The sequence below is a fragment of the Bactrocera oleae genome, chromosome 5 (genome assembly GCF_042242935.1).
Source record: "Bactrocera oleae isolate idBacOlea1 chromosome 5, idBacOlea1, whole genome shotgun sequence".
Classification (NCBI taxonomy): domain Eukaryota; kingdom Metazoa; phylum Arthropoda; class Insecta; order Diptera; family Tephritidae; genus Bactrocera; species Bactrocera oleae.
Genome location: NC_091539.1, coordinates 72,015,990 through 72,040,583, shown reverse-complemented (window position 1 = coordinate 72,040,583; position 24,594 = coordinate 72,015,990). Strand labels below are relative to the sequence as shown.

At 35.5% G+C, this 24,594-nt stretch overlaps 7 protein-coding genes and 4 non-coding genes across 20 annotated transcripts in view; 9 read left to right on the top strand and 2 right to left on the bottom strand.

The window, feature by feature from the left end:
* The window catches only part of ATP8B (ATPase phospholipid transporting 8B), a 40,309-nt gene extending 30,462 nt beyond the window's left edge, over nt 1–9,847 (top strand). For 6 of the 9 annotated variants that reach the window (XM_014246901.3, XM_014246900.3, XM_036365345.2 and 3 more), the window contains exons 7-23: nt 5–88; nt 331–465; nt 530–778; nt 1,577–1,987; nt 3,379–3,669; nt 3,731–3,904; nt 4,073–4,349; nt 4,413–4,565; nt 4,653–4,839; nt 7,033–7,188; nt 7,386–7,537; nt 7,608–7,831; nt 7,904–8,129; nt 8,198–8,301; nt 8,405–8,653; nt 8,723–8,842; nt 9,145–9,847. In XM_014246901.3, the coding sequence (XP_014102376.2) occupies nt 5–88; nt 331–465; nt 530–778; nt 1,577–1,987; nt 3,379–3,669; nt 3,731–3,904; nt 4,073–4,349; nt 4,413–4,565; nt 4,653–4,839; nt 7,033–7,188; nt 7,386–7,537; nt 7,608–7,831; nt 7,904–8,129; nt 8,198–8,301; nt 8,405–8,653; nt 8,723–8,842; nt 9,145–9,444 (3,492 nt within the window). In that variant the 3' untranslated portion in view covers nt 9,445–9,847. The remainder of the gene's footprint in view (nt 1–4; nt 89–330; nt 466–529; nt 779–1,576; nt 1,988–3,378; nt 3,670–3,730; nt 3,905–4,072; nt 4,350–4,412; nt 4,566–4,652; nt 4,840–7,032; nt 7,189–7,385; nt 7,538–7,607; nt 7,832–7,903; nt 8,130–8,197; nt 8,302–8,404; nt 8,654–8,722; nt 8,843–9,144) is intronic. The other 3 variants (XM_014246896.3, XM_036365339.2, XM_014246898.3) reach the window with 3 other exon arrangements.
* Nucleotides 9,848–11,957: 2,110 nt separating this feature from the next.
* Cdk7 (Cyclin-dependent kinase 7) lies at nt 11,958–13,253 on the bottom strand. The gene is made up of 2 exons (XM_014246902.3): nt 13,059–13,253; nt 11,958–12,987 (listed from the first exon to the last, which is right to left on the bottom strand). The coding sequence occupies exons 1-2, from the start codon at nt 13,119–13,121 to the stop codon at nt 12,028–12,030; spliced, it is 1,023 nt and encodes a 340-aa protein (XP_014102377.1). The 5' UTR covers nt 13,122–13,253; the 3' UTR covers nt 11,958–12,027.
* Nucleotides 13,254–13,514: 261 nt separating this feature from the next.
* On the top strand, nt 13,515–16,252 carry RpS5a (ribosomal protein S5a). Its single transcript, XM_014246835.3, has 5 exons — nt 13,515–13,657; nt 14,329–14,728; nt 14,952–15,068; nt 15,452–15,550; nt 16,085–16,252. Exons 2-5 carry the CDS (start codon nt 14,330–14,332, stop codon nt 16,151–16,153), a joined length of 684 nt encoding a protein of 227 aa, XP_014102310.1. The 5' UTR covers nt 13,515–13,657; nt 14,329; the 3' UTR covers nt 16,154–16,252.
* LOC118681341 (small nucleolar RNA psi18S-1854) lies at nt 13,936–14,087 on the top strand. Its single transcript, XR_004977061.2, has one exon. It is a non-coding gene; the product is annotated as a small nucleolar RNA psi18S-1854 (small nucleolar RNA).
* LOC118681340 (small nucleolar RNA psi18S-1854) lies at nt 14,102–14,258 on the top strand. The gene has a single exon (XR_004977060.1). It is a non-coding gene; the product is annotated as a small nucleolar RNA psi18S-1854 (small nucleolar RNA).
* LOC118681342 (small nucleolar RNA psi28S-1192) lies at nt 15,684–15,825 on the top strand. The gene has a single exon (XR_004977062.2). It is a non-coding gene; the product is annotated as a small nucleolar RNA psi28S-1192 (small nucleolar RNA).
* Nucleotides 15,844–15,989, top strand: LOC118681343 (small nucleolar RNA psi28S-1192). The gene has a single exon (XR_004977063.2). It is a non-coding gene; the product is annotated as a small nucleolar RNA psi28S-1192 (small nucleolar RNA).
* A 250-nt stretch (nt 16,253–16,502) lies between the features above and the next one.
* mei-217 (meiotic 217) lies at nt 16,503–17,603 on the top strand. Its single transcript, XM_070110705.1, has 4 exons — nt 16,503–16,659; nt 16,714–17,178; nt 17,322–17,389; nt 17,461–17,603. The coding sequence occupies exons 1-4, from the start codon at nt 16,598–16,600 to the stop codon at nt 17,475–17,477; spliced, it is 612 nt and encodes a 203-aa protein (XP_069966806.1). The 5' UTR covers nt 16,503–16,597; the 3' UTR covers nt 17,478–17,603.
* Nucleotides 17,479–20,593, top strand: mei-218 (meiotic 218). The gene is made up of 6 exons (XM_070110704.1): nt 17,479–17,600; nt 17,693–18,428; nt 18,493–18,930; nt 18,981–19,369; nt 19,686–19,921; nt 19,992–20,593. The coding sequence occupies exons 2-6, from the start codon at nt 17,784–17,786 to the stop codon at nt 20,252–20,254; spliced, it is 1,971 nt and encodes a 656-aa protein (XP_069966805.1). The 5' UTR covers nt 17,479–17,600; nt 17,693–17,783; the 3' UTR covers nt 20,255–20,593.
* Nucleotides 20,594–20,708: 115 nt separating this feature from the next.
* LOC106627008 (pleckstrin homology-like domain family B member 1) overlaps nt 20,709–24,594 on the bottom strand; it is a 36,747-nt gene continuing 32,861 nt past the window's right edge. For both annotated transcript variants that reach the window (XM_014246958.3, XM_036365365.2), the window contains 3 exons: nt 22,229–22,683; nt 22,000–22,132; nt 20,709–21,206 (listed from right to left, as the gene is read on the bottom strand). In XM_014246958.3, coding sequence (XP_014102433.2) covers nt 21,030–21,206; nt 22,000–22,132; nt 22,229–22,683 — 765 coding nt within the window. In that variant the 3' untranslated portion in view covers nt 20,709–21,029. The remainder of the gene's footprint in view (nt 21,207–21,999; nt 22,133–22,228; nt 22,684–24,594) is intronic.
* LOC106627011 (E3 ubiquitin-protein ligase RBX1) lies at nt 21,270–21,998 on the top strand. The gene has a single exon (XM_014246962.3). It carries the CDS (start codon nt 21,436–21,438, stop codon nt 21,814–21,816), a length of 381 nt encoding a protein of 126 aa, XP_014102437.1. The 5' UTR covers nt 21,270–21,435; the 3' UTR covers nt 21,817–21,998.

Below are 24,594 nucleotides of genomic sequence, written 5' to 3'. Positions count from 1 at the left end.
TTAGATAGTACTTTTTCTACTTTCTATATGTGCGTTCTTTACCTTGGCCTGTGCCATTTGGGAAAGCTTTATTGGTCAGCATTTTCAGGTAAAGAGTTTGCTTAGTATATTATGTACGGAATGTATTAATAAAACTGTAATTAGCACTTTTAAGTCGAGGTTTTCTTTAAAGTTCGTTTAAAAGAAATACCAATTTTTCAAGCAAATAAAGTTGTGTTTTCTCAAATGAATATGCATCGTTTTTAGATATTTCACATTTTTTAATATTTTTTGCTCCACCATAAAAGTTTTACCTTTGACTTACCGACACATTTCTGTTTAATTTTACAGCTATACTTACCTTGGGAAAACATCATACCAAAAAATGTTGCACAAGGCTCCACCGTTATTGGTCTGTTGGTTTTCTTTTCCTATGCAATCGTCTTAAATACTGTTGTGCCAATATCTCTCTACGTTTCAGTAGAGGTAAGCCAAGATTACTATAATCTACAAACATACTTATCACCACGTTCCTTCCCTCTTCGTGCAGGTTATACGTTTCGCGCAATCATTTCTCATCAATTGGGATGAGGAAATGTACTATGAACGCTCGAAAACTCATGCCAAAGCACGTACCACCACACTCAACGAGGAGTTGGGGCAAATACAATATATATTTTCGGATAAAACTGGCACACTAACACAAAATATAATGACATTCAACAAATGCAGTATTAACGGTCGTACCTACGGCGACGTGTTTGACCTGCGTACGGGTGAAGTTATCGAGGTCACAGACGTAAGTAATAACCGTACACCACTACTCCATTTGAAATGAGAATGCGTTCCTAACAAAATATGTATTATATATAAATTTGAGTTAACCAGTTTGGGCTCTTCTCTAGACCCAGGTGTTTTCTGTTCGTTAACTATACAAAGACACACTTCTCTACCAAAGAACGAAAATTATAAGAATTAAATTTATTTCTAAAACCAAATATCCTTCACACTAACGACTTCTTCTAACACTTATTATAATTGGTAGCTGCAGAGGTAATGCATGCAGTTAAAAACAGAAAAAAATACAAAAATATTTACAAACAAACCCAAGTCCTTCTAATATCATTTTGCGACTAATATAATATAATTACATAAAATAATGGAATTTGAAAATATTATGAATAAGGCCTTGTTTGGTATTATTTTCAGTCAAGAAATTACGCTTCAACTAAATATATTCAAAACATGACACAAATTCCTTAAATGCACATTTTTATGTAAATTTCTATCTATCTGCACAAGTTTCAAATTAAAGTTTAAGAAAAATGTAAGTTCGCATTTTGACGGTGAATATAAAAGTAGTCGCATTAGGCGATTTTTGCACACTACCAAGCGCTGACATACCCGCTCACGCACGAGTTCCTCTCAAACAACTTGAGTAGGGGACATCCTTCCAGAGCTTCCCACATCTTCACTCTCCTGCTATTCACATCAGCTGCCACACATGTGATGTAGTTTTCTTTTTGAAATTTGTAATGAAACTTTTGAATTTTGTTCTTAGTAAACGAAAATCCTTAAACCATATTCCTCGTTGTAGAAGCAAAAATATGTACAGAATTGCAACAGTAAATTGAGTGGCAGCAATGCCAGCAACAAAAGCACACCGGCACCAACAATATTATTGCACAGCGCCGAAGTACATCCGAAGAGCACAATTATGGTCTCCAGTCCTGAGGAAGGTGGCACGGCTGATACCTCCATAGCACCACCAAGCTTAACAACAACACCCAAAGAAGTTCCATTGCCCATCACTACTACAACGACCACTCAAGCCGCTGTGGTGAACCCATTGGATGATGACACCACACCATCTCCAACGAACAACCAGCGTCATGTCCAATACGATGAGAGTTCCATGGACACGACTGTCACAGAAGTGAATGCGCACCAGTCACCAACATGCCAAATACAAGACCAGTTCTCCACGCTGTCCAATTCAGGCGATAAAGTAATGATATTCGGTGATCTTGACCCGCCGCACAAGGCACTGATTGTGTCTTACAACAACAGTAATACCACATGCTGTACACCCATAACCAATGCTTGCACAAGCACCAAGAAATCACCGTCGATCAACGCTACATTACTGCCATTGACGATAGTGAATACACCAACAACATCCACACCAACATTATCACCAGTATCAACAAGATCATCTTCATCATTGAAATTGTCATCGTCAACATCATCGCTCACACAAATAACAAGAACAATGCACTCAGATTCACTATCGCAAATAGCGGCATTTTTAGTCGAACCACTATCGCCCACCAGCCCCTCATCAAGCACACGAAAAACAAGCCTTAAAACAAATACGAAAAACATTACCAAAACAAGTGTGCAATGCTCCGCCTGCAACTGTCGTCAAGTTCTGAAAGGGTCACGCTCAAAGGGCAGTATGACATCCAAATTGAAGTCGAGCATAAAATCGCAGTCCAAAAAAATGCTAAAGCAAAAATGTGACAATTGTACAAAATGCACAAATCTAAATCACAATAAAAGCGTCCGCATCAATACCGACACCGACATGGGCAGCAAGAGCAATTGCAAAAACAGAAACAACACCACCACAACAAGCACCAACAATGTATTTAATTTTTATGCCACCGGCTGGAGCTCGTCCCACCACCAACAAGTGCACGTATGCATGCGTTTTGTAATAGACTAAATGTATTTTGTGCGCTCGATTTAGTGAATGTTCGCTCGAGCAGTTCAAGCCCCGGTCCCAGTGGCTTAGACGCTTCATGCACCTTAGAAACCCATGTTTGCTTTGAGTTTTCAAATTATTTTAAATTTTCGAAAACCTTTCCTCTGCCTAACTGCTTTGATGTCGCTGAATTTTTGTTTCTTTTTTATTTTGCACGATTCTTTTGAAATAGCTAGTTACATAAGTATATGACTAAAATATTTAATTTAGAAGATTAAATAAATTGTCTAAGATTATGTATTTAACTAACTACTAAAACTGGGCCTTGTGCCAAAAACCGTTCAGGACGCTTCAACTAATTTCAAATCTAACATCAAACAGCATGACCCTGCTTTGGATCCATTAAGAAATATGTTACATATCTGAATAAAAACATATATACCTACAATTAATTACCGTTTTGAAGCTCTTACTTGTATTTACCTAGTGTAATTAAAAATATGGTTGTATAACTCATATTTCCATCGGCAACACATTAAACCAATATATGTACATAATAAAAACACTGTCACGCTTAGTCCATTTACATACATACATCATACAATTCATACATTTCGACATGCTACTATTTTGACATTCACACTCATGAAATAACCGAACAGCTCAACTAATTTTTTAATGTCTTTTTCAAGGCTCTTGAACCGGTGGACTTTTCGGCGAATCCAGAATTCGAGCCAGACTTTCGTTGGTACGACAAGACGCTGCTGGATGCAGTGCGTTCTGACGAGGTGCATTCGCAAAATTTCTTCCGCCTGCTCGCGCTTTGTCACACCGTGATGCCCGAGTATGTGGAGGGCCGCCTAGAATACCAGGCTCAAAGTCCCGACGAGGCAGCTTTGGTGTCGGCAGCGCGAAACTTCGGTTTCGTGTTCCGTTCACGAACGCCAAATAGTATAACCATAGAAGTGAAAGGGAACCGAGAGGTTAGCAACTTATTATGCGCATGCGCTTATTATAACTTAATCTGTCTATTCTTTCTTGCAGGAGTATGAGCTTCTGAATATTATAGACTTTAATAACGTGCGCAAGCGTATGTCGGTGATATTGAGACGAGGTGATGACATTATACTGTACTGTAAAGGTGCTGACAATGTGATTTACGATAGATTAAGTACTAGTCAAAACGATAATAAGGCGCGTACCCAGGATCATTTGAATGTAAGTTTTCGACTTTTTTTCAATTGTTTGAAGTTAATTTTCTTAACTATAAATGTGAGCTCAACTAATGTGTTACCTTGAACTTGTTTTAAAGTTAAGGTACTTAATTGAGAAGCAGCACAATATCGTTTTTTTAATTTCGAATAATGTTATGAAAATCCTTTACAGAAATTCGCTGGCGAAGGTTTACGAACGCTGGTACTCGCCGAAAGACGTCTTGACGAAGCCTACTACATGGATTGGTCACAGCGTCAACAAATAGCGGCAGTTTCCTTAGATGCGCGCGAAGAGAAGCTCAACGCCATGTACGAGGAGATCGAAAGCGACTTGATACTCGTCGGTGTGACGGCGATCGAAGACAAATTACAGGATGGTGTACCTCAGACGATAGCCAACCTACAAATGGCCGGTATAAAAATTTGGGTACTGACCGGCGACAAACAAGGTGCGTAAATAGACAAAAATGGAAAAAATAAAGCAGCAAATTTATTTCAAAACATTTATTTAGAAACGGCTATAAATATTGGCTACTCCTGTCAGTTGTTAACCGATGAGTTGGCCGATGTATTCATCGTGGACGGCAGTTCACTGGAGGAAGTCAACAAACAATTGCGCCAATTCCGTGAATCGGTGCGAATACTCAATCGGTTTAGACCAACGCGTAAGCACTGATGAGAAGCACGCACAATGAATGCATACTAATTCGAATTAATATTTCTTTCTTTGATCTTCGCCTAACTGTTTGCAGCGCTGGAACCGACAGTTAACTTGAATCTCAATTTAAATGGTGCGGATAGTGCCGATCGGAACTCATCTGTGATGTATGGCACTGGACTGCGTACACGGACCTCGCCGCCGCCAGCGCCAGCGATATCGGTGGTTACCTTTAGGTGGGATGATGACAAAATTAAGCATAATAAGGGCGAACCGGACAGGTAGAGGGAACTCCAAAACAAACGCCACACATTTACACCTACCTACAAACACTATCTATTTCTCTGCTATTCCTCTACGTTTTTCGTTTATTTAAATATATATATTTTTTTAAGCGAAAACGGTATTCGATGATTTAAACTATTCTTCTAGTTATGATTTGAATTTAAATATCCTACTGAAATGCTTGAGATTGACATGAAAAACTATAATTTTCTAAATTCCGAGCTTAAACTTCACAGAATTATGCATACGTAAATAATTGGTGTTATTTCGTAGATATATATCGTACATGTAGTATATGGCCACGAGGCAATGTTTTATTTTTGGTTATTCACTTAAGTTAATAATGCATTAACCTCAGTAAATAAAAATGAAAGAAGAAAAATATTATAGTAGCTCAAAAAAGATGACCCCACATTTTCATCAAAACTTTTAACAGTTCTTTTTAGTATACATTTCGATAAGTTTACAGCTATTATTTGGTAATTTTACCTATCACAAATGGACCAATACTTATCGAAAGTTTCTTCATCCGGTATAATATGCTGTATAGTTGGTCACTACAATCTGTTTTATTTTAACACCCGCAGGCTGGTACTGTTGGCAGATGTTGACATCGGGCGTATAAGTAATATTTTCCATAACGAGATAAAAAGTAATTTAATATAGCCGATTTAAGGACGGCGTGAAAGGCCTGACTGCTAAGCTGATGTTATAGTTAAGGAACACTCTTGCATACATACATTTACTTTATCTATATTTATTTGCTCCCATGAGCGTCTGCTTCTTTGTAAAAAGACGTCTTGGACCGATCCATGGAGATATCTATAAATTTAATTTACCTCTGTTATAATTATTTTCGAGCTATTCCATCTAAGAAATGCGCTCACCGGACCATTTACTAAACCATTTTCGATATAGTTGGATTTGAATCCATCAACCTATCGGGGCAGCGTCTCTGGTCTACAGCTACTCCGGTTTCCGTTATCAAACTCTTAAAATACTTGTCGCCAAATCATCAATTTCAAGTTTAGCTAAATGAGAACTTTAAGTTGAGAATATACATTTTATAGCGTATGTACTTGTATATAAATGTAAAATTTTTAGTTTCCACCAAATTAATTAATGCTTAGAACACAAACTCTTTACATACAAACTTATACATTGGTTTCTAAGAAATCTGTAACTTAAAGATATTGCAATCAATGATTCGATTATATTGTACAAGGATGATCCCCTCTATTGGTACTTGTTTCGCCCGGAAAGTAAATACATGTTCCTTAATTCAAATTTTTTAACACATTTAATAATTATATTTAATCACGCATTGTTGTTCGTTCCAATATTCATTGTTAAATACATAGCAAAACTTGCATTCTTGTATAGTTTTATCTACATAGTTATGTACACACATACATGCATACATATAGTATTTGAGAATGTAATTGTAAGCTTCTTTTTGTGCATTTATCTCGTTTTTCATGCATCATATAATATAAGGCATCATATTGTTGCTGTTGCTTTAATTATTGTTGAAAGTTTAAATACCATAATGTTTTAAAGTTTTACGCTGATTATGTATGTATGTATGCTTTTAACACATGTAAGTCTTATTTCGGAAAGTTATCAAACGCTAAATAGCAATCAAGCGTTTAGAAACTGCCAATTAAAGTTGGTTGCGTTGCTTTTGTTAACTAATTGTTTCGTCCTGTTTGTTAATCAATAATCAATCATGTCTAAATCGCTCCTCATTTGTACCACCCAACACACACATACAGTCACTTAAGAATTGAATTAAAACATCCCTCCGTTAAGTCAATTAACGGATTCTCCATACATTTATAGGTATATATGTATGTGCGCGCACAATTCGCTAATTGACTCAACTAGGGACTGTCTGCAATCTTCCAATTACGCCCAACAAATATCGAGTGTGTAAATGCATGTTGGAAACTCTCACAGATACTTTGTTAGTTTAAAAAGACTGAGTTGAAGTGTGAAAAGTGTCATTTGCCATTCTGTCGCTCACCCGCATGATCTATGTAAATATGTGCGTTCATACATTTCTTCCGCCTGCTGTCCTTGTACAAAGTGCCATTTAAGCGTTTATTTTAATTTTCTCTATGTGTACCTCTGAGGATATTCAATATTTTCATAAAATGTTAACGGTTATTATTTCCAATTCACCGCAGCGCCGAATGCAATGAACTGTATGACAATATTGAGAAGGGTGAAGACGGCACGAGTGCGTTGCATCCGGATGAAATCATTGAGGAGAATACAGGATTCGCTATTGTTGTAAATGGGCATTCGCTTGTCTACTGCCTCTCACCGGAATTGGAATCAAAGTAAGTTCTTTCACTCGCTCTCTCCCGATAACACTTCTCATACTTTTTTAGCCGCTTCAATTACTACATATACTTGTATTGGTTTTTTTTGTATTTATTCATAAATATCCGATTTCTTATTCCATTATACCATTCCAGCGACGTATTTTTTCTCATTAATACTAAAATTATATTTTTCTTTTCGGCACTGAATTTAGATTCCTGGATGTGGCTTCACAGTGCAAGGCCGTTATTTGCTGCCGCGTTACGCCTCTACAAAAAGCCTTGGTGGTGGAGTTAATTAAGCGCGCCAAGAATGCTGTAACGCTGGCAATCGGCGATGGAGCCAATGACGTTTCAATGATCAAAGGTAATGTAACAGCTCCAGAATATTCGGCTTCCAAGTGTCCGTGATACCATATGTTAATGTGTAATTCCAGCTGCTCACATAGGCGTTGGCATCTCAGGCCAAGAGGGTTTGCAAGCGGTACTGGCCAGCGACTATTCGATAGCACAGTTCCGCTACTTAGAGCGTCTCCTGCTCGTCCATGGCCGTTGGTCATACTATCGCATGTGTAAATTCTTGCGGTATTTTTTCTATAAGAATTTTGCATTTACTTTGTGCCACTGCTGGTATTCGTTCTTTTGTGGCTTTAGCGCCCAGGTATATACCCACATAAATAAATATAAGAAAAAAAACAATATTGCTAATGATGACTGCATTTTGAATATTTAGACGGTGTTCGACCCAATGTTCATATCAGTATACAATTTGTTCTATACCTCACTGCCGGTGCTAGCTTTGGGGGTATTCGAGCAAGATGTCTCCGACAAACACAGCATAGAATATCCAAAGTTATATACACCCGGACTGAAAAGTCAACTGTTCAACACGCGCGAATTTGTTTACAGTGTTCTGCATGGTGCCTTCAGTTCGCTCATATTATTTTTAATACCATACGGTAATAAGTATATTTGTGATATGCCATTTTTAATTCGTATTGAATAAATGTATTTGCTGGACTTTTAGGCACTTACAAGGATGGTATCTCCCCAAATGGTCTCATACTAAGCGATCACATGACCTTGGGCGCGGTTGTTGCCACCATCCTCATAATTGACAATACAGCACAGGTAAATACATATCTTTATATGGACGCCTATGTATGTACATTAAAAAAATAGTATGATACGAATGAGTTATATTATATACGTATATATGCATTAAATTCCTCAGATAGGCTTGTATACTTCATATTGGACGATATTTAATCACATCACCATTTGGGGTAGCTTGGTATGCTTTTTCGTATTGGATTACTTTTATAATTATGTCTTCGGTGGCCCCTATGTGGGCTCACTGGCGATGGCCATGAAGGATTTGACCTTCTGGGCGACAATGGTAATAACAGTTATTGTGATAATGGCTCCTGTGTTGGCCTATAAATTCTATCTAATCGATGTACATCCTAGCCTAGCTGATAAGGTAAGAAATTGCAGCAAATATTTGCCTAACTGAGAGACCTATTTTTAACAATTATTCATTGTCTTCCAGATACGTCTTAAATGTCGCGTAAGCACTCGCCAGTCACGGCAGAGTAACATGGTAATGCGAACACCTTCGGCGAGAAAGGCACGACGATCATTGCGCTCTGGTTACGCATTTGCGCATCAGGTGAGTTCGACGATAAGTTGTAGAAGATTTGCTATTATATCTCGAATAGTTTATAAGACACATTAAGCTTATTGGAGAGTGGGGCCACGGCCCTATTGCAACCGCTTGTACCAATTTTTGCTTTTATAGCGTAATTTGTGACTTAATGATTTTTCAAATAACGCCGCTTTCTGGCCGTGGCAATATAACGTGGCAAAATAACACACTTTTGTAGTACAATTGGAGACAATTTTTGTGTTCGCATTTAGAATTATTGAGTACCAACCATACTTGATACATTTGATATGCTTGACTCTTTTCAGGAAGGCTTTGGTCGACTTATTACCTCGGGCAAGATTATGCGAAAATTACCACAGGATTTCGCTTTTCCATTGGGCCTGGGCAGTAAAAAGTTACAACCGCAAACGATGGATGGCACCGACGGAAGAAATAATCAAAACAATAATAACAGCACCCGAAGTAACAAAAATTCGTCGACAGGATACCTCAACGACACCGACGCCGAAAGTGCGGCTGGGGGTGGGAGCAGCAATGGCGCTCATAGTGACGAAAACGTAAGCCCCCGTGCACCTTGCCAAGACTTAGATACAATTAATCTTTAAGTTAATTATTGTGTGTATGTATGTGTAGCGTAAAGAGAGTGAACATTGAACGATTGGCAAGCATCGACAGTTCAATCCATATGACACCAAAAGAATAAACCAAAAAGCAAATTAAAAATGCACATTGCAAAGGAAAAGTGGAACTTGAACAAGTAGAAAGTTTTAACAAAATGCTGTAGCAATTAGTTCATAATTATTTAAGAACTCTACAATCAACTAGAAATCCCAAGAACCTTTATAGTCATAGAATAATGTTAACAATGTATGATCAGGTGATTGTGTTTAATTATCTACTATTTGTGAATATTTTGATAAAACTAAACAAATAGTAAGAAAAAACTGTATTATGAAATTTGTAAGGCGGAAGTTAAGAAATACAAAATTTTTGAAATGAAAGCTTTAATCCTTAGTAAACAGCTTTAATGAGATTTAAATAAGTAATTGAACCTTTTTATGCAGAAGTAATATTTTCATTCACATATACATATATGCATGTGTGTACATAATAAAGCAGTTCTTCAATATGGCTTAGTCTCAAGGTGCAAAATGTACAAAATTCTTCTCATCTATCAATATATGAAAATGTTGGAATTTTTACAATTATGTTAGTGCGTAAAATATGTGAAAAAGAATCTCAAAGAGATAAGAGAGGCCGCGATACATATACAAACTCAAAGATGCTGCATACTGCATAAAAGTACTCACAAGCATATGCAAACTCATAAAAATAAAAATGTATAAAATCACAAATTTTTAACAATTTCTTAAAGAAGCATCGATGTTTCAACAACTATATGATATGAGCATAGATCTAAAATAGTACTTTGAATTAGGCAACTTTCTTAGTAAGCCAGTGAATACACTATTTACATACATACTTAATTAGTTTATAAAACACATTTTCTATAATGCTTATTTAATAAGAGACGTCAATAAATAAGGGAAACATGTTTATACTTTTAATTGATTTCATCCTTCAAAAGAACTTTATAATATATCCAAAGTACCAAACATAAAGGGACGAGGTTTCATGTATTTGTATTTCTTGATACCCAATTACCCTTTTGTATGAGCAAATACGCTTGATATGATTTGTTTAATGAGCGTAATCAATATAATGTCTGTTGTCGTCGTTCTAGCCACTTGGGCTGGCCCCATCCGGACAATAAATATCCAAAAAACTTTGAATAAACATAATTATTTTCAACTTTATTTATCGTTAGTATTGCCGTACCTGTCCATTGTTTTCGCAATTAAAAAAAGGGAAAATATACAATAATACTAAACTGATTGGGCTTTGCTATAATTTTCTGTATTATATAGTTCAATGCTAAGTTTGAAACGAAGAGACAACAATTTTAAGGTATATTTATCAGTTACACAAAATTTTGTATTTACGTAAGGATAAATTTTAGCGTGCTTATACATACATACGTATTTAGTGATGAAGAGAAATCCCATTACAATAAGCATAACATTTCATCGGAATTGAAAATCTCTGTTGAAAAAATAGTCGTGTAAAAGGTTATCGAGTGTATATCAAAAGTTATTTTTTTTTTTAAATAATAATGAAAATTATTATACACGACTTTTCTAACACGTTTTTTTATTATTTTCTTTTTAAATGTGAAAATTAAGATCTAAAAGAAAATGTATATTTCTTACGCATAAACCGGTAACCGAATGAAAAGGGAATTAAATGTATGCATACATATACATATTTAAACAAGGAGGTTAATGCCGCTGTACGATTAGTTTTTACACTATCATATACCATATGTAAAGCTAATTTCGCAATAGAACAAATATTAAACTATATAAATCAAGAAACATGTTTTTTTTTACAATGACACTGCAATATTTATTGAACTTTTAGTTGAACAAAACATTTACTTTTATAATTATATTTTTAAGTTAACTGCTCACGAATAAGACGATCAATGTTTCATTGAAATAAGTGTTACTAAACAAATAAACTGGAATGCATGTACCATTGAAAATTGAAATTATCCGTGGTGAGTTGTTACCTAAACATATAAAGCATTGTGATTAATTACAAATTTTTTTATATAAAGCCAAAACATCTCACGAGTAGTCTTAAATCTTGCCTGCTCGCTTTACTTAGCACGTCAATGTACATTGACGTTCGATTCGTATAAAAAAACTAGCAAGTGTACTTATGTCTGTATTTAAGGTAGGGCTTATAGTAGTTTTACTCATATATACTACATATAGTTACACGCATTCAGCGCTAAATGCTTTTTAATTGGCAATTTATCGGTAGGTGAAGTACACATTGTACTCTTAGCGTGTAGTATAGTAGAGGCGCATGCGCCCCGTTATCATAGTTGTACTTATTCAAAATGTATTTATAAGGCGCTTAAGTTTTGAACATTGATGCTGAACATTGTTTTTAATAAAGAATATTGTATTTTTACATATACTAAATTGAGTTTCTTTTTAACTTGATATATGTACATAATAATGAGATATGATAGAATAAAAACAACAGATAAAATTAACAATTCATATATTTGAATTGCAATTATTATTATTATCATTAATAACCGATTGTAATCTTAATCAAAAAAGTTTCTTTGGCACAGTGCCACCTTCTAAGGCATCAATGAGCTTTCGTTTGAGGTTTGGTCTTTCCTCGGCAGCTTGCTTGTTACTCGAAGGCATTGGTAGTTTGTGCCCCATTGATGGTGCCGGTTTGTTGGAAAAGTATTTCATACATAATGCCTCCGTACACGTGCAGCGTTGTGCTGGATTAAGTGCTAATAACTTTTCCGCCAATACGATAAGATCATCAGGCGCAGCTGTGAAGATATGTTGTAAGGGAATTGCAGGAAACTGTTTGAATTGCATGTAATCAGGTAATTTATTTAAATTCGGCCAAGACTCCTCAGTAGGTGTGCCAAGGGCTTGAAAAATTTTCGTAAGCTGGTCAAGATCTGAGTCGCCTGGCAGAAAAGGTACACGTAATAGTAATTCTGCAAGTATGCACCCTACAGCCCAAATATCAATTCCAGTGCTATATTGGCGCGCACCAAATAATAGTTCGGGTGCCCTATACCATCTTGTCACTACTTGATGTGTGTATATGCGATTAGGCGAACCAAAAAATTTGGCCAAACCGAAATCACCGATTTTGAGTACACCGTCAGTATTAACCAATAAATTGTTTGGCTTCAAATCTCGATGCAGAATCCAGTTCATATGCAAATACTCTAAGCCACTTAAAGTCATAATCATGTAAGCTTTTATATTTGCCTGTGTGAGTATAATTTTAGGGTCTTTAATGATAATTTCCAAATCGGTATCCATAAAGTCGAACACTAATGATACATTTGATTTATGACCAAATACGTCTACTAAACCAATAACATTTTCATGTTGCAGCTCATGTAGCAACTTAATTTCACGTAAAGCAGTGCGATTTATACCATCCTGAGCCTCTTCTCTGCTTCCTATTTTAATCTTTTTCACTGCGACAATCTGATCGGTGAGCACATCCCGCGCCTTATATACTGTGGCAAACTGAAATGAGGCAATAAATTGCAATAATCGCTACTAAACTACCTTGTGTAAATTATATATTTAATATTTACCTGACCTTCGCCGAGAAACGCAATTTTCTCATAACGAGTTAGCTTTCCGTCCAACTGTTGCATTTATATTTTTTATACTTTACAAACAGATATATTGTAACAAATATTTATCTATGTCAGAACGTTACCTCCCCACTTCTTAACTATATTTTGTTTTTAATCGACCGGCGTAAAGACTGCGATGGAAATAAATATTGCAACTATTTCTGTGCTTACAAATTACACATTTATAATAATGCCAGATTCAATGACAAGAGGGCGCTGCACAAACTAACTACCCGTTTTCAATGAGAATTATCAATATTTTCAATAATTGCTCTAATACTACTATGAAAAAATTTAGTAAATTTAAATAAACAATTATCTGAATTTAATTATTAAAATCAGTTTGTTTTTACTTGATAATGAGTAGAATTTATGTTTCATCAAAGTATTGCCAACAAGAGATAAAACAATTGTCAATAAATGTCAAATAAGCTCCCTTGCTAATCTGGCGGATGTGTGAAAATGAACGAGTTTGGCAGCACTACACGAACATGTTCTTTTTCTGGCGAACGCCATTACTGTCTGGAACGAAGGCAAATTTTCTGAGCTTAAAAGTAAGAAATTTGTAATTACAAATACTTTCAATATCAATTAAAGAACTCAATATTCAATCAAAACCATCAAGCTAATGATGCAGTAAAATTAAAATGCTTGCGCGATGAATTGTGACAAGTTTAAATTTGAGGTTAAAACGCTAGGCGAAGCCACTGATTAAGTGTAATTTTTAACACAACTTCACACGTGTGCCTGTTATTTATTATATGGTTTTCCAAAATCCGTCCATTATATGTACAAGTGACCACAACTAATACAAAAAAAAATAATAGGAAGTGTTTAATAAGTCCATAACTAAAACCATACACGCTGTAATTTTGGCATATATGGTATTCAATTGGACAATATAAATATCGGTTAACTATTCCTCTTAAGGGTATCGGTTAAAAGATAAAGTCCTTAATAAAGTAATACCAACATAATTATAATTACATACATATAAGAATTTAATCGTCCATAACTAAAACCGTATGCACTTAAATCGTTAGTATATGCGGTATTCAATTGGACTATATAAAACTTATGGTTAACTATTCCTCTTAAGGATATCGCCTTAAAGATATGTTCCTTAATAAAGTTAAAAATCAACAGTAAATCATATCTTTGCAAAATTCAATTCAATCAAAATACAATCTCAACACTGTCTCTAAATAACTTTCAACATTTTCAGAATGGCTGAAGTTGAAGAAAGTGTTGTTGAGACCTTCGACGAGCAACCGCCAATTGAAACTGAGGAGGCTGAGACTCTCTTGGAAACAAATGTAGTAGCCACAACCGAATTGCCCGAAATCAAACTTTTCGGACGTTGGTCATGCGACGATGTCACCGTAAATGATATCTCTCTACAAGATTACATTTCCGTCAAAGAGAAATTCGCTCGCTACTTGCCACACTCTGCTGGTCGTTATGCAGCTAAGCGTTTCCGCAAGGCTCAATGCCCTATTGTCGAGCGTTTGACAAACTCACTTATGATGAAGGGTCGCAATAACGGTAAAAAGTTAATGGCTTGCCGTATTGTCAAACACTCCTTCGAGATCATTCACTTGTTGACCGGCGAAAACCCACTACAGGTAATTATTTGTGCAATTTTAAAAACAAAAGTATGTCCCATGCTAAACTGTTATAGAGAAACCTAAACCTTTATGATCAGGTAGAATGAGGACGCATATTAAATAATATACTCCATATCTTAAATATTTTGGGTAAAATAAAATATTCATTTGCTGGAGTATTTTACATTGTTTATTAGTGATTCTACATATAGTTGATAATGTTGATTATATAATTTTTCAGATTCTCGTAAGCGCCATTATCAACTCAGGTCCCCGTGAAGATTCGACCCGTATTGGTCGTGCTGGTACCGTACGTCGTCAGGCCGTCGATGTGTCGCCTTTGCGTCGCGTCAATCAAGTAAGCCATTCAATCGATTTGTTTTCCAGGCCTACTACAATACCATGTAAAAGTTTAGCATCTCCTTTACAAGGCTATAACACTAGGCTAAATGTAAAGTGACATTTAAATACCCATAGCGTCAAAAAGTATTATCTGCTTTTGTCGCATGAACTAAATGAACATTGTGATCAATATAGTTTTTGTCCAGCTTATTACTCATTCTTTCGTTGTATAAAATTTGAGTTATGCTTCTGGACAAGAAAAAATTGTGAAGCAGTTTTGAAGATGCAAATATTATAATACATTTGCTTCTGTACTGTTTTAGAACAAACTATATAGCACTTAATTTTCTAACGAAGATTTCATATAAATATACTATATGTTTTCCTTATTTGTTTTAGGCTATTTGGCTGTTGTGCACTGGTGCTCGCGAAGCTGCATTCAGAAACATCAAAACCATTGCTGAATGCTTGGCTGATGAATTAATTAACGCTGCTAAGGTATTTGTCAAAGTATATTATTATGAAATGATAAATAAATGTCAGGTCAGATATGGTTTACTAATTTCAAAGTGATGGTATGAATTGTTTGTCTAGTACCGTCATATATTCATCCATTTAATTTTTATTAACAAATATGTCCTCACTAATGCAAAACAATGTATTTAACCAAATTGTTCTGCCTCGCTTATGGACAAGATAAATATTTCTATTATCCTAGTGTCTAACTTTATTTATTGAATGGTTTGATGCTCGAGAAACGTAGAAAAACAACGTTTGTACTTTTGTTATCAAATTAGTCCTCACTAATGTAAAGCAATGATCTTATCAAATTGTTTTTTCTCGCTTGTGGACAAAATTAATGAAAGGTTTTATTATCCTAGCACTCTTAAAGTAATCATGGATTTTTATTGCGCTTGAGAAACGTAAAACCACATACCAATAGCGCTCATATTTATTTGGATTTAAAGATTTCTGATACATGTAAAATACCGATTGAATACTTATAATTATATATATTTTATGTATTTTCAGGGATCATCTAACTCCTATGCTATCAAGAAGAAAGACGAGTTGGAGCGTGTTGCTAAGTCCAACCGATAAGCACTACAGTTGTACATTCGTTTTTGTGTACATTTTTTACACTTACAAAATTACAAAGATGATTTATTGAAAAAATAAAGAAAACAATATACAGTTTAATCCAAGTTTATTATTTTGAAACTTCCTTATTTAAATAAAATAAGTTCTCCTAGTTGAAAAGTCATTGAAAATGATTCAGAATGAATTTGGTATATGTTCTAGTATTAGATGTGCTGATGTGTGTGTGTGTGTGCTTTATGAGTTTTTTATGGCATGGTATAGAACGCCTTTACTTTCATTCAGCCTATGTTATTGCCATTGTATAAACCTAGAGTTATAAAATTGTTAATGCATAGTTTTTGAAATGTTGGCAACACCACGTAATTTAGTGTAGCTGTCAAAATTTAAATTTTTCCCGCGAACGTATGCGTGGAATAATAACTTAATATAAATAGAAATCTGAACATGTCCAATGAAGGTGCAATATCAATTGGAAAGGATAACGATTCTACTCAAATATCGCAATCGTAAGCAAATTCCAATTTTTTGACTGATTAACTTGTAATGGACAAAATTTGCAGATTTCGAGACCAAAAACTAATTGAAAGATTTGTTCGGAGCAGTCAACTGATCAAAATAATTGAAGGCGCAACGGAACAATTTATAAAAAGATATCGTGATAGCAAGAAGCCAGAAGACGCTTTAGGTGCTCTATTTGTACCGCTTCATTTCGAGTACTCTCATTTTATACACAATAATGCTAATGAGTTGTTGCACCAGGTAATCGAAGAACCATTACAATTTTTGAACGCTGCTAAATATTGCGTTTATGGGATTGTTCGTGATCAAATTAAATTATCCGGAAGCACAGGAGAGAATAACGCACTCAAGTCCATTGACATTGACCAGCTTCACATACAACTGCGATTCAACGGATTACCACTGCAGGAAGATTTGCACTTTGCACACTACAAAAACTGTTTGCCGCCAGGGCTGTCATGGACAACTGGAATTTTGTCGGCAATATCGGAGCCTCAGTGGGCAATGTCAGATTTTCTTGACTTATTAAAGATATATTTTTTTTATTTTCCTTATTAATAATGGATAATATTTGGAATAATATATAGCTTTCATTTATTAATATCAAAAGACACTTGGTTATACGCTTATCTGAAAATATCTTTTACAGTTTACAGTCGACGTGGTTTTGTTCAACCGGTTGCAATCGTAATAAAATTAAATCAGACTCAGTAGATGGTAATATTACATTACATGAAATAATTCCTTATATATTGATTTTTAATCCAAATAGCTCCCATATGCAACAGCTGTGGTCACCACATGAACGAATATGCAAAATTGCGTGTGACAGAGAAATATCATTTCCTGCGCTTACTTCCCACCTCCAGTATTAAAAACCCCAGAGTTGTAAATAAAATTTTCCGTGCACTAACTGTGCATTGCAAAGGTATATGTAGACTTTTAATGAAATACCGTTATTTTTAATATAAGTGATGAATAATTTTAACTAACTAAAAGCTTAATTTTAAAAATTTTCAGAGCACGTCCACGATTGTGAACTTCGGCTTGGAACCAGCTATTTCATAATTGGTTACTACGATTATACGCGCGCTGGTCAAATTTTTCAAGCATGGAGCGTAATCATACGTTAGAAAGCGCTTTTGCGATGAGTCTGAGGAACATAACAGATAATGAATTAGACGCCCTGTTGCATTTTGACAGTCCGCCACCGACTATTCAATTCTCCCAAAGCACTAATCAACTCAGCAAAGATGGTAATGGAGATCTTGAAGAAGCTAATCAAACACTCAGTACATTGCAGTTTAATCGTGAATTGCTTCCTTCGCAAATGAGTTCACAAGTTGGCGATGTAAACTATTTTCCTGATGATTTAGATTTTACCCTTAACTTTACTCAACAAAGTTCAGCGCAACTTGAGTCTGTTGTAATAAATTCGATGGAAGTTGAGAGCATTGAAATAAATGACACTGAGGGAGTAAAACCAGAAACTGAAAAGACGCCAACTAATAAAGCTAATAAAAGAAAAGAAGATTTATCGAGTAGAACTGTTCATGTTACAAAAGAATCCTCCAATAGTCACAGTGCTGATGCAATGGGTTATATCGATGAGGTTATCAAGAAGGAGCTGCTGGATCTTACGGCAATAGAAGACTTTTCCGATGATGATGGGTTTGCTGTTTTCAATGATGTCAGTTTGAATGTTTCTACAGAGCTTGCACAGTCAAATATTGGTAGCGAAAATATAGAGCGCATGGTAAGAAAATGAACATACCACTTATATATATATACTTTATATACTGGAAACTGTGATATTTCAGTGTCAATCTCAAATGAAAGCACCAAACAAACAAACTCAACTTGGCAAACAAATATATACGTCTTGTCCAGTACAACTTAATAAAGATCATATCCCAGCTTTACCCAGTACTATTTCGCCTCTTAAACCAAGCGAAGCCGTGGATTACACACTTAAAAACTTTAATAAATGTAATCCACCAACAGAAAATGTCGAAAGCTTCTTGCCGCCGAAAGAGTTCAACGCTACTGGAACTACAGGTACAGTAGATTATAGTTCCACCAGCGATGTGGGTATGGTGCCCACTTCTGTAAAGCAATTATACGATCTGGTGCGGGCTCAGTACTCTGATTTCGCTTTCGTTTATGCATTAAGCGCGCAACTGTGTCAAGATCGTGTACCAATGGATTGTTTCGTTAATCTAAAAATGGGTTTACTACTTAGCTTGGCGTCCATAAGTGTAGGTAATTTGCCTAGTGCTTGAAAAAATTGCTAATTGTATAGTTACAGACAAATCCCGATCGTCCACCGATACCTATAATGGTGTTCGGCGGCGATACATACATTGCCAACTATTTACTTACAAACACTGCACAAATGGCGGAACGTTTCGTTGGGCCAGCTGATGTCGTAAAGCCGCCCTTCTGCGGGAACTATCGCAATTGTAAATGGATTATAGCAGATCCAATCCTGCTGGCAAGTGGAGGAGTATACTTCGCTGGCGATTGGTCGCATCTGAAGATGGCCCGGACGGATCAGCTTTTCAGAATCATCGAGTGTTCACGAGTTCCTGTTGATCATTCTTCGCAAATCTATCCTTTAGGAACCGCTATATGGGCACATTGGCGCTCATGCAAAGGCGATGCTAAAGATCAGCAGACGTTTAACAAAGTGGTTAAGTAAGAACACATTTCCCGACATATCGTAGTATATACGTAACTGTTTACCATAAATTGAGGAAAATAGCGATTGTTTATAATGCAAAGATGATAAGTCCACTTCTTAAATGTTCATTTCACTCAAACCTTATTGCTTTATTTAAAAATACGAAGACTTGACTAAAAACTTCGAATATTTCCGACATTAAGAAAGTTTGAATTAGTCTATATAAATTTTAAAACACAAATTATCTACTATTTTACTTAACTACATCAAATGATTCTTACAGATGATAAATTTCTATTACCAAGAAGTTATTTTAAAAACATTTTGCAGAATATTTGGCATTGCTATTTGCATGGATGACGATGAAAAACATGAAGTGCTCGTAGACTATATATTGGAGCAGTCGTCTGTGAAGATCTTCGAATCGACCGTAGATCACTTGTCAATTAGCAGCGAAGACATGCGTCGCTTTCTAAGGACAATTTCAAAACGCTCAGTCGATCTGACACCAGAAGCTTCGCTATTACTACAACAATATTTTGTAACCTCACGTTACGCGCGCCCTGGTAAATACATATTTACAGTCATATATATAAATTATAATAATTGTCAAAAACTAATATATCGAATCAACAGAATGCCTGACTAAGCAATCCTATGTCGTATTGAAACAATTTGCCGAGTCTTTTGCAAAACTCTGCTTCCGCCACGAAGTGTTGGTCTGCGATGTTGTTGCAGCTGTTTTTATGAGCGAACATTTTATACGAAGTATTTTCGGTGTGAATGAAAATTCTCCGCCACCATTTGAATCACATAATTTTGTGGGCTCTGTAGATGCGCACATGTTGAAGTTTCAAGACTGGCTAAAAGCCTACATCAAAAAATTTCAAGACAAATAATTTGATGTTACAAACTAATCAGTGCTTAAGTTAAAAAAACGTTTATGTTTACATTTTCTTAAAAACTTACATTTTATTTTAGAATCATACCTAAGTTGTAAAGTTTACATATGTGTGTTACATGAACCACATACATAAATATATATGTATACATTAATAAATATACTTTTGATATAGTTTTCAAAATTTTTACTCTACCAAGTTAGTGAAAAAATACTTGCCTTAATACAAAATATGAATTATAAAACTATAATATACCATATAAATATGTATGTATACTTTAGTGGTGTATATGAAAACTGAATTCGAAAATAAAATTTCCTTCAAAAAGCAACGAAATTAGAAACACAGTCATTGCAAATTATTGGAAAGGCACTCATATTTAGAAACATATTTATATTTGATTAGTTTAATAGGATGATCTCAGTACTTTACTCAAGTATATACTCCGGAATAGCTGTCATTTTTTTTATTGTTTCCAATTTGTTGCTTGTAGGTTTGAGCTATAATTTCACTTATTCAACACTTATAACTAGCTTAAACCTATTTAAAAGCTACGGTCATACATTTTTTAATTAGTCGATTATTTGTTAAATTTCTATAATCATACAAGGTATGTGTGAGCAGTAGTTTAATCTTCATTAGTAACTTGGGCAACTTCGCATATGGTAGACAAGAGTTTCTTACACTTAGCGATTACTTCTGCGGCCTTAAAACATGCTAATTTGCAAACGTAATTTAAGTAACTTATTATTTACGGTAGAAGTATCTATTCTTAGTAGTCTAAATTCCCTTGAGCGCCAGTAATAATGGCGTCGATCCATATTCTTGCCGCAGCATCTGATGCCGCCTGCAGATGATAGCTGCGCTTCTTGGTTTTAACGATTAATGTGCAATGTGGACGTCCACTTTTAGATGCATTTAAATGGTCCAAATACACTTCGTCTATTGTCTTGAAAAAAAGAAAAAAACAAAAAACCAAATTAATTATTCTTTAAAGTACTGGCAAGGTATGGCAATAGAAAATTGAAGTAAAATGTCAGAAATTCCCAAAATGAATATTTTTCATATAAAATTTTCATGCGAGCATCAAATTCTAATAGCAAACTTTAAATAGTGTCCGTCTACCGCCACTATTTAGTTGCTTAATATTTCCATTGAATTATCGTACGCACTCTATTATGACAACCAATCAGATGGAAGTGGATGACACGGACACCGAAGAATTCCAAGACATCGAAGAGTTCTCCGATGAGGCACCCTCTTGCAGCAATACGCAGCCACAATCGAAACGATTCGTAGTAAAAAAGTGGCAGGCCCAGGCGCTCTGGTCATGGGATGTGGCCGTGGACAATTGCGCCATTTGTCGCAACCAAATTATGGATTTGTGCATTGAGTGCCAGGCGAACCCGCTGTGCTCGAGCACCAAGGAGGAGTGCACTGTGGCTTGGGGTGCATGCAACCACGCCTTTCATTTTCACTGCATTTCGCGTTGGCTCAAGACCCGTCAGGTGTGTCCGCTGGACAACAAAGAGTGGGATTATCAAAAGTACGGACGTTAGCTCATAGCATTGGTTTGACTGGCTTATTTCGTAGTGTTTCTCGACACATGTCTATTTTGTTAGCATATTTACAATACAAACACGCATTTGTATTTTACAATAATACCGAATTCAAGAGACGAATTCATATATACTTGTACATATGTATAAATATATAATATTTCGATTTATTCAAAAACTTACCGAAAAGTAGGCACCTCCTCTGGGTTTCCGCTCCGATTTATCCGCGTAATAGATGAAAGCGCTTCGCTGGCGATCAAGTACGAACCATCGCCGAGCCCAGCCGTGGAAAGTAGCGCCCAATTTATGCAAATAACTGTAAATGTTTATATAACGTGGCGATTTAATCAAAATTCGTATAAACAAATCGGGTAAACTGACAGAAGAATAACGAAAATTTGCATTCACTTACCCTCGACAACTAAAGGAATCCACAAAGACGTGCGGGCATAGCGTAATCTGGTGCCCAGCCGACTCTATGTGATGGCGCAAATTAAGATCCGGAGAAAAGATTGGCAGATAGCGTGTCAACGGACGTTGATGTTTGGGAAGAGCACGTTTCCGATCGCCATGCGCACTACCGTTGACGCTACCGCCTGACGTAGTCTCGTTGGAATTGACGCTCGAACGCTTGTTGCTCGCCTCGGCGACGTCGTTGGATATGCGCTCGGTGGAGTATACATTGTTTACTTTTGTGGCGGCATTTGGCGACACGGTGGACAATTCAAAGTTTGACTTGCACGTGCCTTTGTGGTCGCCCTCTAGCAAATTGCAACTCAACTCCGAATTGGCCTCTGATAGTGGCCGTGGACTGGATGGCGATTGACGTAGTTGTGTTTCTACAAATTCAGGCTGCGAGTGACGTTGCTGCAAAGTAAACAAAGTGTAAATTAATGCAAATTTATTTGAAACTAATTATAGTTTGTTATGGTAAAAATAGAATGACACACGTACATACTTATGTATGTATGCATGCATGTACATACGGAGAGTATATTAAAAAATTTTGAAATTGGGAGAATCGTGAATTTGCTGACCAAGAGCCATGGGCGACGTGCCTATCTATTTGCTCTTCACACACTTTTCAGCGCACTATTAATACACCAAGTATTTACAGCCACCTAGAAGGTGTTTATCCGTTTGGCGTGTAGCCAACGTATGGTATTTAAGACAAAAAAGTTCGTTTTGAAAGGTGCAAAAAGTAGTGCTTGCAGAATGAAATTTGAAAAGTGGGGAAAGCAAACTATTATGGTGTCACTTCTAAGATACCCTAGGTTGATTTCGGGAGATGTTTAAGTGTACATATTATTACTAAAAGCTTCAACCCGGCTCTTTTAGCACCCATTTCTAACCTTAAAAGTTGTTCTATCGTTTAATGATGGATTATAATAAGACTGTCGAATATAGACATTATTACAAAAATTATTAAAAAAGGATATATTCGTTATTCGTTTTTGGAGACAATTCGGAATTGTCTTTTTGCAGTTAATGCATATTTCAGAGAAAATATTGTCAAAATAATTTATTTGCATTTTATTTGATGACTTTCAACGGGACTTCAAACAAGATATTATTTAATAGCAACAAAACTAAGCTATAACATTATGAATGAAATAATGTAATTAGTATGAGTGTCTATATGTACATACATATACCTAACATAAATTGACCACTTAATTTTTAAAAATAAAAAGAATTAATTGTTTTATGCAATTTTCTAATAACTAACTAATTTTCTTTTTGTTTTCTAACTCTACACTCACTTGATAGTAGCACTCAGTTTTATAACGTTTGTTTGAGTCTGCATGACGATGCTTCACATAATTCATCCAAACTGACATGGTCGACCCTACAATTTCTATTTAATTTGTTGTTGATATATGTAGATAATTTTTTTTTTTTTGCTTTAATTCTTTATTCGTTTTTGTACACGACGCGTATGCTTTTTAAAATTTAATTCAATAAATTCACATTTATCGCAATGAATAAACATTTGCACGTATGCATCAATATTTATATAATATATATATGTTCTAGGCATCCGAACACTGTGAGAAGTTAATAAATACTGAAATTTTTATATTCGTGCGATCATTTTGCCATTTAAACTGAGAATAATTTTCCTAGCGCAAATTCAAGTGTATTTAAGTGTCTCACATACATATCCATGCGCACAAATTGGCGGATGTTGTCCAGAGATGTGTAGGCCAAATGCAGGAGACAACAATTACAAACTTTGCTTAGAAAATTCAACATCGCGTGTACTCATTTGAGCATCAGTGATAGAAATGAAAAGCAACTCATTTGAAGGTTCTTTAGGTACAATATATTATTGCAGGTTTACTGTTATTTATATATATATTTGTTGAGTGATTTTATGACGATACTGAAACGATTTTACTGTTCATTGAAATACATTATACCTGCTTTCTCTTTGTTTTTGTATCAAATCGTTCACCTTACTTTGTATGAGTACAGCAAATGTCAAGCATTAGGAGGTAAAACTTTGGCGAATTTTTCCAACATAGCAAACTTTTCCGACACAGATATATCATTTAAAAATATTCAGCGATGAGTAAGAGTTAGTGGACTATCTGAGAAATAGAACTTGCGCGTATTGTATATAAACATTATATCGACGGGCACATGCATAGCGCTTCAACCAATTCTCCTTATTATTGAAGAATTTCCCGCTCTAAAAAATTATGAGTAATAAATAATATTTGCATTGGGATTAGGGTAGGTCTACACATATTAGACCACTCTAAAAAATATGTA

What these genes read in the sequence shown, in the direction of transcription:
- mei-217 (XM_070110705.1), top strand. Translation starts at nt 16,598, where the DNA reads ATGTCCAATGAAGGTGCAATATCAATTGGAAAGGATAACGATTCTACT. An exon ending in TCTACTCAAATATCGCAATC is followed by an intron (nt 16,660 to 16,713) that starts GTAAGCAAATTC and finishes CAAAATTTGCAG; the next exon opens with ATTTCGAGACCAAAAACTAA. An exon ending in TCGGAGCCTCAGTGGGCAAT is followed by an intron (nt 17,179 to 17,321) that starts GTCAGATTTTCT and finishes TATCTTTTACAG; the next exon opens with TTTACAGTCGACGTGGTTTT.
- mei-218 (XM_070110704.1), top strand. Translation starts at nt 17,784, where the DNA reads ATGGAGCGTAATCATACGTTAGAAAGCGCTTTTGCGATGAGTCTGAGG. An exon ending in GCGAAAATATAGAGCGCATG is followed by an intron (nt 18,429 to 18,492) that starts GTAAGAAAATGA and finishes GTGATATTTCAG; the next exon opens with TGTCAATCTCAAATGAAAGC. An exon ending in CTCACGTTACGCGCGCCCTG is followed by an intron (nt 19,922 to 19,991) that starts GTAAATACATAT and finishes TCGAATCAACAG; the next exon opens with AATGCCTGACTAAGCAATCC.
- RpS5a (XM_014246835.3), top strand. Translation starts at nt 14,330, where the DNA reads ATGGCTGAAGTTGAAGAAAGTGTTGTTGAGACCTTCGACGAGCAACCG. An exon ending in CCGGCGAAAACCCACTACAG is followed by an intron (nt 14,729 to 14,951) that starts GTAATTATTTGT and finishes ATAATTTTTCAG; the next exon opens with ATTCTCGTAAGCGCCATTAT. An exon ending in AATTAATTAACGCTGCTAAG is followed by an intron (nt 15,551 to 16,084) that starts GTATTTGTCAAA and finishes ATGTATTTTCAG; the next exon opens with GGATCATCTAACTCCTATGC.
- LOC106627011 (XM_014246962.3), top strand. Translation starts at nt 21,436, where the DNA reads ATGACAACCAATCAGATGGAAGTGGATGACACGGACACCGAAGAATTC.
- Cdk7 (XM_014246902.3), bottom strand. Translation starts at nt 13,121, where the DNA reads ATGCAACAGTTGGACGGAAAGCTAACTCGTTATGAGAAAATTGCGTTT. An exon ending in CGTTTCTCGGCGAAGGTCAG is followed by an intron (nt 12,988 to 13,058) that starts GTAAATATTAAA and finishes GCCTCATTTCAG; the next exon opens with TTTGCCACAGTATATAAGGC.